The 12722-nt window shown below is 38.0% G+C and overlaps 1 protein-coding gene across 1 annotated transcript in view; it reads right to left on the reverse strand.

Moving 5' to 3' along the window:
- Positions 1-12430, reverse strand: part of Slc35d1 (solute carrier family 35 (UDP-GlcA/UDP-GalNAc transporter), member D1) — a 41534-nt gene extending 29104 nt beyond the window's left edge. Inside the window, exons 1-7 of the mRNA XM_013020586.1 lie at positions 12064-12430; positions 11876-11962; positions 10655-10722; positions 9074-9145; positions 8179-8247; positions 5991-6093; positions 2097-2189 (exon numbers count right to left, since the gene is read on the reverse strand). Coding sequence (XP_012876040.1) covers positions 2097-2189; positions 5991-6093; positions 8179-8247; positions 9074-9145; positions 10655-10722; positions 11876-11962; positions 12064-12171 — 600 coding nt within the window. The 5' untranslated portion in view covers positions 12172-12430. The remainder of the gene's footprint in view (positions 1-2096; positions 2190-5990; positions 6094-8178; positions 8248-9073; positions 9146-10654; positions 10723-11875; positions 11963-12063) is intronic.
- Positions 12431-12722: the final 292 nt, after the last annotated feature.

Raw genomic sequence — 12722 nt, forward strand, 5'->3', positions numbered from 1 at the left:
AAGAAAAGAAGAATAAGAAATCCCAGATCTAATCCTAAGTGGTAAAGTAACTTTTCACACTAATTATAGCATTCTTAAACTAAAGCATTTCCATCTGAATGTGAATTACCAAACTCTAAAACAGGCATAAATTATGTTATAACTTCTATGTAAACTGTCATCACTCTGGAATGAAGAAATACCGCCTTTAGACAATTATTCAAGTAGCTACAAGCTACTTTATGAAGTCAAACCCAGGTGATAATTCCATCTTTGCTAAGTCTTTAGGAAACCTAACTTTATTCATTCTTCTAATTTTCTCGTATACAGAGTCCTCGAGATTTACAGCCACCTGCCTGGCTATGTGGGTGGGGCTGATTTTTATTTTGGGTGTTTTGTTGTTTTTGTTGTTGTTTTGCCAGTCCTAGGGCTTGAACTCAGCCTGCGTGCTGTCCCTGAGCTTCTTTTGCTCAAGGCTAGCGCTCTACTATTTGAGCTACAGCTCTACTTCCTGCTTTTTCTGTGATTAATTGGAGATGAGTCTCATGGACTTGCTTACCAGAATGGCTTCAAACCATGATTCTCAGATCTCAGCCTCCAATTATAGGCGTGAGCCACGGGCACTGGGCTAAGGCTGGTTAGTTTCTAGTTCATTCCTGCCGCAAAGCTGAAGTGTCAAGGGCACTTGAGCCAGCATCTGATAGAAGCAGGCAGGACACTGTGAGAATACCATGACTCTAGATTGAGCTTGGGTTTAAATTATGACCCTACTTCCTGCTAACACCAAGATTTTAGGGAAGTCATTTAGTCCTTCTGAGTCCCCTACCTCAGTAAAACAGGGTAATTCAAACCTACAGTCTTTGTGAGGACTACATTATATGATCTACATGAAGTGACTAGTATATAATATGGACTCAACAACTGTTAACTTCCAATCCCATTTTCTTCATAGCCACAGAGTTCTAACTGAACACTACTGGTTACAGTAGAGTTCTGCTGAAGTCTGCTGGCAGTCAGGTAGCAATTCATGACAACATTTTACACATGTATTCAAGATCAATTGTGCCAGTTCTTTAAAAGTCTTATTTAAAAAAAATAAAGCTTTGCAAGTTGTCAGTACACTGCCTTTATTTTTCACTAACCTAAATGAGCTTTTCAATAGTCTGACCACTATTAAAAATCTGAAATTGGGACTGGGAAGATGGCTCAGTGGTAGAGTGCTTGCCTCGCATGCATGAGGCCCTGGGTTGGATTCCTCAGCACCACATAAACAGAAAAAAGCCTGAAGTAGTGCTTGGTTCAAATGGTAAAGTGCTAGCCTAGAGCTGAAGGACAGCACCCAGGCCTGAAGTTCAAGCCCCACGACCGGAAAGAAAAAAAAAACTGAAAAAAAACCTGGTTATTCTGTAAGATTAATGTATTTATTATGAAGAAGTCAGGGAAATTAGAAGGAATCTTAGAACAGAAAACCCTGGTTAAAATTCTGGATTTCCTTTTAAGTTTACAAAATGTTGTGAATTTTTATAATATAATATCAACTTTCCTCCTATGAATATGAGCTTATTTTAGAGAAAAATCCTCAGGATTTATTTTACTACCCTATTCTGGATTTATTTAACTACACTTTCGTAAGAGATTGGTAAACAAGTCTATTAGTTACTATTTATATTGTCAGAGCACTACACAATTCCAAGTATCTTCTAAGGAAAAGAAAACAATATGAGATTTAAACCAAGGTGACAACTGTAAACAAAGAAGTCTACTGATAGCTGACATTTTGTGTAGGATTTAAAGAACCTTCCCAAAGCTTCTATTCCCCTTTATAATTTAGTATAAGTGTAAAAATTTCCTTTCCCCCATGCTGGCATTTAAGAAAAGGGCATTACTTAGCATGCACTATTTTTATGTTGGCAACCATGGCTATTTTGAGCCATTTTAGTACTGTCCAATCTTTACGCCAAGCATGGTTAGCATGATATTCGCAAAGTAAAGAGTATTCACAGTGTAAGGTCACTTAATAAGTACATTTCTTTTTAACAACCCAAAAGTCTATCTTTTGTTCATAAACAATAATGTAACTAACAAACCAAAGTCACTAAACCTTAAGAAAATCCTACCTTTTGTGCATCTCCTGTGAAATATGCAATGGCCAAGGTGGGCAGAATCATAAACAGTGCATTATAATACAGCAGACCATATTTTCCCAGCTCCTAGAAGAGTAAATAATCAAAGATTTTATTTGATTCTAGCAGACAGATAACACAACTTGGTGCACATTACTATCCCAATTACACATACACATGAACTTGTAGGACTTGCAAGTTAAAAATGTCTTAAAACAGGCACCAATGGCCCGGATCTATTATCCTAGCTAATCAGGAGGCTGAGTCAGTTTGAGGATCATGTTTGAAGCCAACTCAGGCAGAAAAGTCCATGAGAGGGACTGGAATGTGATGTGGCTTAGTGGTAAAGTGTTTGCCTAACATGCATGAAGCCCTGGGTTTGATTTCTCAGTACCACATAAACAGAAAAGGTTGGAAGTGGCACTGTGGCTCAAATGGTAGAGTGCTAGTCTTGAGCAAAAGAAGCTCAGAGACAGTGCCCAGACTCTGAGTTCAAGCCCAAGACGGGAAGGAAGGGGAGGGAGGGAGGGAGGGAGGGAGGGAGGGAAGGAAGGAAGGAAGGAAGGAAGGAAGGAAGGAAGGAAGGAAGAAAGGAAGGAAGGAAGGAAGGAAGGGGAGAAATAGAGATAGAGAGTGGGGGGGGAGAGGGAGAGAGAAAGGAAAGAAGGTCCATGAGACTCTTATCTTCAATTAACCAGCAAAAATGCTGAAAGTTGAGGTACAGCGCAAGTGGTAGTATGCCAGCTGTGCACAAAAAGCCAAGTGAGAGTGTAAGGCCCTGAGTTCAAGCCCCACTACCAGCATAAAGAAAAGAAAAAGGAAAGAAGACAGGACAGGACAGGACAAGTTTTAATTTCAGTAACTATATTTGAGTCTAAAACACAGCACTAAGTCTTCATGCCATATGACTCATGCTCACAGGCCTATGATTATAAGCAGTCCTGAAATTATAGGTAATGAAACTTCCAATTTATTAAAACATCTCTGTGTGGCCATAATGGCTTTAGAATAAACCAAATGATGAACTGGTTATGATCAATCACAAGCATCAATGGAAAGGTTTCTCTCATTTGTAAGGCCCCCAAGGAAAAAGCTGTATTGGGACCAACAACCTTTGAGAATGTGTGCCCAGACATGCAGTGATGGTTAACAGGAAGTAGAGGATGTACAAACAAGCTAACACATCAGACACACATCATTAATGCAACTGTCAAAGAATAAAAACATGAATGCCTCAACTTTTCAATTGTTCCTTTCATATTTTTTCTGTTTTGGATCTTTTCCCTTAATTTTTTTTGGGGGGTTGGGGTAGAGAGTTTCACTATATAATAACAGGCTGGCTTCGAACTCGTGATCCTCTGTTGTCAGCCTCCCAAGTGCTGGAATTATAGGTATGAACTCTATATGAATTTCTAAAGCACAGTACACTGGTTAAAAGTTGACTTAGGACATTATCATAAACTTGAATTACTATACTTTGTTCTCATATATTGTGGTCTTTATTGCTTTATTTTATGGTTTGGTTGGTTGGTTTTGCTTTGTTTGTGCTGCTAGGGTTTTTGAACTCAGGGCCTTAGTGCTTCCTAGATGAGCATTCCACCACTGAGCCATATGTCCAGCCCTTTTTGCAGTGACTATTTTTTAGCTAGGGTCTTGCTTCCTACCCAGGTACACATCTGGACCACAACCCTATTTTTGCTTTCCATCTGCTAAGACAACAAGTATCTGCCACCACAGCCAGCTTCTTTCCATTGAGCTGGAGTCTCATGGACTTTCCTGCCTAAGATGGCCCAGAAATGCAATTCTTCTGATCTCTGACTCCCAAATACTAGACAAATAAGTCTAGTACAAATAAGTCCTAAGTCATTCCTTAGTAAGCAACCAAAGGGTTCTCTCCTAGAAGTAAAATACTCTGATGGGGATGTATTGGGATGTGCTATCCAAAATAGCAGTCACTAGTCACATGGAGAGATTTAATTATAAATGTACAAAACTCCCAATTTGGTTTCTCAATTACAGCAGTCACTTTTCAAGTGGTGAATAGCTGTGTATGCCTAGTGGCTCCTGGTAATGGACAGCAGAGATAAAGATTTTCATCACAGAAATTCTGCTGGAATAGTACTACTTCAGAGAGCTGAAGCTGCTGGGTAAATGTAAATGATATGCTATTATTACTTGGGCTACTTGAGCTAAAGAATAAAACCAAAGTAAAACAAATCTGTAATTGTTCCTTATTCTCTATTCATAAAGAAAACAATGTTTACTGGGGCCTCCATTTAAATGCAGTCATCATTCAGACCAAGGTGACTTAGTGGAGGACAAAATTTAAGAGGCAAAGTTAAAGAAAACATGTTGGAAACAAATCTACCCTATCCTCAGGTCAAAGAAAACTGTAAACCAAGAAACCTACTGAGACAGCTACACATCTACATTCCTTTCCTGGAAAAAAAGGCAAAGCCCTGCTGGCCAAGGTAACAAGACTAGACACTAGCAATGGGGCTAATGCTATAATCCAGTAGAGTACTTATATTTATTTTCATCTCAGTTCCAAAAAAGGGCTTGAGTTAATCTCAAAAATGCCATGCATGTAATAAATGGAGAAGACTAAAAATAAACAGATAAGGTCATCTGACTGAAGATAATATGGGTAGAAAAAAATAAGATAAAATCACGGTCAGTTACAAGATTCAATTATGAGATTAAAAACTAGATCAGCTGCTCAGAGTGACTTCTAAGATAAACATCTCATATAGGTGGCCATTTAAGATAAATTATGATACCAAGGACAACTCCTTCAATAACAAACCAATGATATATAAAACTGAACTCCATGCAGCTATTTGTTACAGTAATATAACTTCACAATGCAGCAAAAGAGGTAGGCCTATATATTCACCTTTCTGATGGTCTGACTATACCTAAAATTAAATTTTAATTGTGTCTATTTCCAAACTATAGAGTAAACAAACAAAAAATTACTTGAAATAGCCTTTGTATACATGCTACTAATAGAAAGCAAAATGCCAAGCATACAAAGTTCACATGTACAAGATCCAGGACATAAAACTTAATGTTGACCCAGGAAGTGTGAACCTAAAGCTCCCTGAAGTGTCCCACTATTTTTAGGCAAAGTACACATAGGCTATCCTTATCCTTCAGCCCCTTCCAAAACTCACTTTCTCTCACAACTCAAAGCTTCCAAATATCTCCTTCGTATCCCAGATCCCCCATAAGGCACTATAAAACACAACCAAGAACATTTATGATACTTTTCTCAGTGAACACTTTATTTTCTCTACCCACTAAATCAATACTCAAGCCATCTCATCTAGAAAAGCCACCAACAATACTATATTTCTAACTTAAAACTAACTTAGTGCTGGCCTAGCAAGCACAAGGTCCTGGGTTCAATCTCTAGTACCAAAAAAAAAGACCAAAAAAAAAAAAACTCAAACATAAAACTAATTTCCTTATGTGAACAAAGTATAGACATTTTACCCTTAGGGAGCACCTATGTGTTTCCAATCCCTCATAAGAACTTTTGTTTACTGCATGCTTTCCCTGATTAACAGGCAAATAAACAATTGCCAGATGCTAGTGGCTCACACCTGTAATCCTAACTACTCAGGAGCCTGAGATCTGAGGACTGAGGTTTGAAGCCAGGTAGGGTAGAAAATCCATGATACTCTTATCTGCAATTAACCAGCAAAAAGCTGAAGTGGACATGTGCCTCAAGTGGTAGAGCAGTAGCCTTGAGTAAAAAAGACAAGAGCTTTAAGGCTCTGAGTTCAAGCACCAGGACATACACAAAGAGGGGGGAGCAAGCACAAGTGGGGGGGAGGAGAGAAGAAAGGAGGGAAGGCAGATTGATCTAATACTGCTACCTACTTTTGAATCTAATTTTTGTTTCACGTATGCACCATTTGCTGCTGTGAGAACATCATTTATCAGAATAAAAACATATCCTTCCAGATCAAATGCCAAGTCAGAGCTGCAAAACATAAGCAATACTTTAAGAACAATTTACATTTAAAGAAAATTAATTTAAATTTAAATATGTCTCAAGTACAGTATGTGCAAAAACATATTCTCATCTAAGTAAAAACAAAAATCATTTTATCAGAGGTGAGGATTTCTTTAATCCTGATCACATATGGCAATTTCACACTCACACTGAGGGATTCTTTAGAAATGAGAAGCACTGATGTTTAAACACATCATTAGAAATTATCAGTCATGGAACCAGACATGTTGGCTCAAGCCTGCAATCCTCTAACAGTATACTATTGTGATTTCAATGTCAGATAACATAAAACCAAATTTACCATTATGAGACGTCTCTGAAAGAAGCCAAAGACATCAATTTCATAAATAAGGAAACCAAAAAAATAAAAGTTAACATGTCATTTTTCAAAATTTCAACAAAATACAGGTCTAACCTGACTGTTACTTATGAGATCAAACGACAACAGTGACTAACCAGTGGGTACTTAAATGCTCCAGACGTTTTTCCATAAACCTTTTGGGATCAGGCAAACTGAGCATATCTACTGTTTAGTAGAGTACTGGACACAAGATTAGAACCAGTAAATTATGAATGAAAATCTGACAGAAGTTAGGCCTTCCACATCCTTGAGCACCCTAGTCAAATTGTGGCTTTACATTCTATAACTTCACAAAGTTGTTATTTTTTTTTAATTTGGCTAAATTATTAAAGGGAACCAAGGCTTAAGCTTATATTCCCTTCAGATTCTCTTTCTCTCCATCTTTTTTACACATTAAAAGGTTCTAATTAGACCAGCCAGGTCTTTAAAAGCTTTTTGGAGGTCAAAGTAAGACCTGAGGAAACCCTGTTGGTTAGTTCAGTTAAGATCCCATTGGCTTAAAGGAAATGTTCCTAAATATTTAGAGTACAAGGCAGTTGACAAGTACAGAATTTTTCTTCAAGGAAAGAAAAGAGGGGTAAGTCTGTGATACAATCAAGTTCTAGTAACTGATTATGCCTTTTGTACAGGGAGGGGGAGTGACAAAATTTCACTTGGAGATTTAGAGCAAAATAGAATTTTCCTTGTATTCCTCCCACTTTTTCCACAGGAACATGTGATGAAGGTAAAGGCTCCAGTCCAAGAAGAACACTGCAACCCACAGATGGAAAATGTATATCAGGCTGAATTCGTGGCATTAGCAAACCTAGCTCTGCAGGCTCAGGTGAAGGAAAATGTTCTACAAAGCTTCTAGAAATCATTGTAACTTCCTGAGTCTTTGGGTATACACTTTCCCTGTCTATTTCTTAATTCTTCCCTTCCTTTCCTCTCTCCTTTTCTTTCTAAATTGTCACACAGTATCTGAATGGCAATAATTCTATTTCTATACATGTATATAATGTGTAATCATCAAATCAAGGTAATCAGTACTTTTCTCTTTAAACCTTTCTCACAGCTTTCTGTATATGATTCAAAACTAGAACTTTAAAAAAATGGGGAATATTATAATGGATAGAAATATCTAAGTTACATTTGTGATTTTATTCTACAAGGCAAAAAATCCATTGTTCTGGCTTCCCCTCCTGGAATGACAGACACTATTTTCTTTAGGCGCATAGAACGTAAAAACATGCATGCCTTTACTTTATAAAATCACACAGGCTTTGAGGTTGGGCACAGATTCCATTTCCAGCTCTGCCCTTACCAGATATGTGACCCTGAGCAAGTTACAGAACTTAAGCTTCAGTTTCTTCAACTATAAAATAGGAAATTTTAAACCACTGCCTTCCAGCTGTGAAGAATACATAAATAATAAGTATTCAAGGCCAAATAGACTGTGACGTAGACAAGATATGCTTGGCTAGAAGACAGAAACAAACCCTAAATTATCTGAATTGAAGTAAACATCTCTAAAAATTACAACTTCGCTACACTTGACACAACCAAAAAGTTTTAACTTTTTTAAGTCTTTTCAATATTTTTCAAAGACATACTATTTGGGCTACAAATAATTATTCCTTTTGATGACTGATCACTTATTATCAATAGTTACTGATAATTTCTAATGTAATATCCACAGTGCCATATCTTACCTGGCAGCTACAAAGGCTCCAATAATCATTGCAAATACAGTCATTTTAATACCCCAAGAAAAAGTCTTCCTACAAAATAATGAAAAAAGTATGTATTGCGACTTTATGTATACAAACTCATTTTATAACAGACATAAAATACATTTTTAAAAATACATGAACAATCGTATTTTAAATATTTCTAAGAAACAAGACATTTTTAAAGAACCCTCTAGTGAAGCAAAACTCACGTTGCTATACAAAAAATTGTTGTTATACAAAAAAATTATTTGGAATGGAGGCTGGGAATGTGGCTTAGTGGTAGAATGCTTGCCTAGCATGCATGAAGCCTTGGGTTCGATTCCTCAATATTACATAAACAAAAACAGCTGTAGTAGAGCTGTGGCTCAAGTGGCAGAGTACTTGTTGCCTTGAGCACAGAGAGGCTCAAGGACAGTGCCCAGGCCCTGAGTTCAAGCCACAGGACCGTCAAAAACAAAAAAAAATTATGTTGAATGGTAAGACTATTACCATTTGTTACTACTAGTGAGTTTGAAATTTTTATGTCAAAGTATCTTCAAGGAGAAATACATTGCACATAGGAGTAAAAGTAGCCAAGACAAGGACACATTTAAAATCTCTACTTATGTGACCCAGCTTCATTTAATGGCAGCAACAGATACAGAAGCTCTAGAAAGTAAACCCCACATTCACACAGGTTTGTAACTCCAGCTCACAACCTTTCCAGCTGCTGCTACCATAAACTATCAATTCCTACAGCAAGAACAAAAGGTTGCTTAAACGTCCCAAAAGCTTAAGTCAAAGAAAGCCATATATTAATATTCAGCATATCCTGGGTATCTTTCCAGTTTGTAAAGTTGTTGTTGTGTGTGTGTGTATCAGAAATTTAGCTTACTTGAGTAACACTCCTTCAGCAAACATTGTAAACAGGATGGAGAACCTTCTCAGAACTGTAAACATGGGCAAGCTGCAAAAACAAGGATAATTAGTTAAAATAAATTTTATCTTTTTCAATTTGAAAGCAAGATTCTCCAAGTTGGTACTTTAAGACAATGCTAATCTCTTCCTTCCATTATAGAAATTCTATGCCGATTAACCTCCTGATTAAGTTAAACTCTTACTTCTCTCTAAAAATAAATCGAGTTGAAAGTCTAAAAAAGTTGCTTTTTAAAAAAACACCTACAAAAAGTGAGATATTGTTAACTTAAATGGTACAGATAATGCATCTATTTTCACAGAATGACATACTTCAAAATTTTATCTATTACTTACACAAATACTCTGACTATAATTATGCTAGTCTTTACTTTTTTTAAGCGTATTTGTTTCTTTACTTGGTGGACTGACTTTTCCTTTCCACTCTTAACTCACCCAAAAACACATCTATGAAAATATTACCACATGAAACATTCCTTTATGATCCTTTTGTAAAGTCTTCTAAATTCCTAGGGCATTCTGCTTGTGATAAACTTATAATCTTTTGTAGTCTTATTATTTCTGACTATATCTTATCTTACTCCAAAGTACCTTATCCTCAACTCAATCAAAAGCCGGTGTGAATGAATGGATGGGTGATAACAGATGAAAAAAGCACACAGACTATAAGCAGCACTCTGTAGAAGGCCTGTATTTCTTTCCAAGTAGTAATGAGAACAGAAAAGGATCCCCTACCCATGATGAGCTCCATTCCTTGTAACTCTTCCTACAGACAGCACTGGTCACTTAGTTTGTTTGGTTTTTATGTTTTGTTTTCTTTCAAAGGAGAAAACAACAAATGCTTTGCCTCTGATACTCAGAGATCTCCTTACTATTTATAATCTACCAATATTCTAGGGTTTTGTTCAGCTCATGTGGAAGCATGAAGCTTGGATTTCTCTTGAACTGTCTTCCTCTTGGTGTGGTTTTATTTCATGTCACACACTCCATCACAAGAAGCCAGGTGACTGAAGGGTAAGTAACAGAGCTGCCACTTGGCAGAAGTGAATGTGCGGCCTGCATTCTCACGGATAACACAGTCATCCTACATAGAGCAGCATCCCAATCTGACTCTAATCACTTCATGCTATGAGAAACTGTGAAAGTCCTGTGTCCATCCACTGATTATGGCATGTGGGATTTGCCTGCAATACAGTATTTATAAACCATATGTGAGCTGAAATTCCAAACCTGAAATGTTTCAATACTAAAGGTCTAGAAAATAAAGAAAAATCTCTTACAGCATTCTACATTTTAACACTTACAATATCAAAACAAGAGGAGGTAACAAAACAAAAACAAAACAAAAAAAGGTACTCTTTCTCTTCAAACAAAAAGGCTGAAACTAAAACCTTGGTGCAACCTTCATTCTTTAGTAATAGAAGCTTTATGGTCCTTTTTTGTTTTTTCAGTATTAGTAATAAATGAAATTTTTGACATTCATGTACAACTTTCAGAATACATTATATTAACCTCACTAGTAAAATAAAGTTATCCATACTTCAGTTTCTTTGTGCTGAACAGTCCCGTGATTTGGTTCCCAAAATATAGTAGAGGTAGTGGAAACGTCTAGAAAATTTAAAAAGGGATAACACAACTCAATAATAAAGACAGCTAAAACAAAGTCCTTTCAAACAGAAACAGTTTTGTTTATATGACCAAATTCTTTCCACTTGAAATGTAAGATTACTTCTCATAAACAATTCTGATGCCCATGAAACACCCCAACATTACTATTCTATGATACACAGCACAACTAGCAGAAATTGTGAGAAAGACAGGAAAGAAAAGAAACAGGAATATGAATATGATCGACTGATGTGGGGGCAGAAATACTATTTGCTTTAAAATATAATGCATAGGTCTTTGGCTCTCAAGTCAACAGAAAAAGGAAAAGAATTTCATCTATATGTGGAGTCAAGAAGAGGCAGACAGAAGAATATGAAAAGAAATAAACCCAAGCAATAATGAATGCAGGATACACTAGCTAGAGTATATGAATCACAGAAACTGCAAAACTGCTGTAATCCCAACAAATGAGAATTAACTTAAATGGGGATAGGCTGGCACTGGTGGCTCACACCTGTAATCCTAGCAAATCAGGAGACTGAGATCTGAACACGGAGGCTAAGATCGAAGATCTTCATGGTCTGAAGCCAGCCTGGGAAGGAAAGTCCATAAATCTCCAATAAACTACCAAAAAGCCAGAAGTGGAGCTGTGGCTCAAGTGATAGAGCACTTGCCTTGACCATGAAAGCTCAGAGACAGTCCCCAGACTCTAAGTTCAAACCCCAGGAACCGCACCAAAAAAAAAACACACACACACAAACACAAACAGATATGAGATTCCTACTTTTTTCTTCTTCTTTCATTCCTTCTTACCTCTGTTTTAGTCTGGTTTGGTGTGATGTGGTTTTTAGGTACTGTTGTAGGGGGAGGGGATCCTAGCAGCTTTGGGATTTGAACCCTTTGGACGTGGGTCATTTGCTAAGCAAGTGCTGTACCACTGAAGCCATGCCCCCAACCTATTTCTTTCTTAATTTTAAAGAGAGGTGGGACCCCTAACATATATTACTGCATTTATTCTTTAGTTTCACTGCATGTACTCTAGACTCGGAGGGGATGTCAAAGCTGCAATTTTTAAGTATGCAAGGCACTGATACAAATACAGAATAACTTTTTCATAAAATAAAATGTGACTTTTATTCTTTTTTTTTTTTACCTTTCGAGGTACATTTCTGTCAAAGTCAGGAAACTTGACTATTCTGAGTGCCTTTCCCACCCAGAGAACCGCTACTGTGGCCACCATCTGTAAACAGAGAACACACACAGATGCACTGTTCCACACAGAAAGACACACACAGAGGTTCTGACTACACCAACCAAGGAATGCCAAGGATTCCAACTAACCTGGCCAAGTCCAACACAGAGCGAGGAGGGAAATCTACAAAAGGGGTAAAGAAGAGGGGAAGGAGGGAGGGTAAAAAGAAAAAAAAACAAGGTCAGGAAATGCCACATGACACAGTGAATTGAACTTAAAAACACATTTTGGTTCCCCAACAATGCCCTTCTTTTATTTAAATAAAAGACGTGAATTTTTTTTTTTAAACCAGCGTTTCTAAAGTCAGCCAGCCCCGCCGGTTTCTGTAGCCTGGGGGGCTGGCCACTTGCCTCGTCTTGTCTGCTATGTACAATTTCACTCAGCTTCCAGAAACGGAAGGTAAGACAGATTTCTACATCTCTTCCAACGAGTTCACACCTTTAATCTACAAAAAGGAAAAAAGGAAAAGTCTCTCTCTCTCTCTCTCTCTCTCTCTCTCACACACACACACACACACACACACACACACACACACACGTGCCCCGAGTCCCGGTGACAGCCACAGTGGTAACGGGGGTCCCCAGAGGCTGTCAGCAGCTCGGGGGTCCCCGAAGCCCCGCACGCAGCACCCCGCTCTCTCCTCCTCGTGCAGGGATGCGCCGGGGGACACCAAGTCCCGGAGCAACTTCGCTGCGCGCCCAGACCGGCTCCGCCTGCCCGGCACGGCGCGCCGGGACCCCGACCCCGA

This window comes from Dipodomys ordii, unplaced genomic scaffold (assembly GCF_000151885.1).
Source record: "Dipodomys ordii isolate 6190 unplaced genomic scaffold, Dord_2.0 Scaffold51, whole genome shotgun sequence".
NCBI lineage: Eukaryota > Metazoa > Chordata > Mammalia > Rodentia > Heteromyidae > Dipodomys > Dipodomys ordii.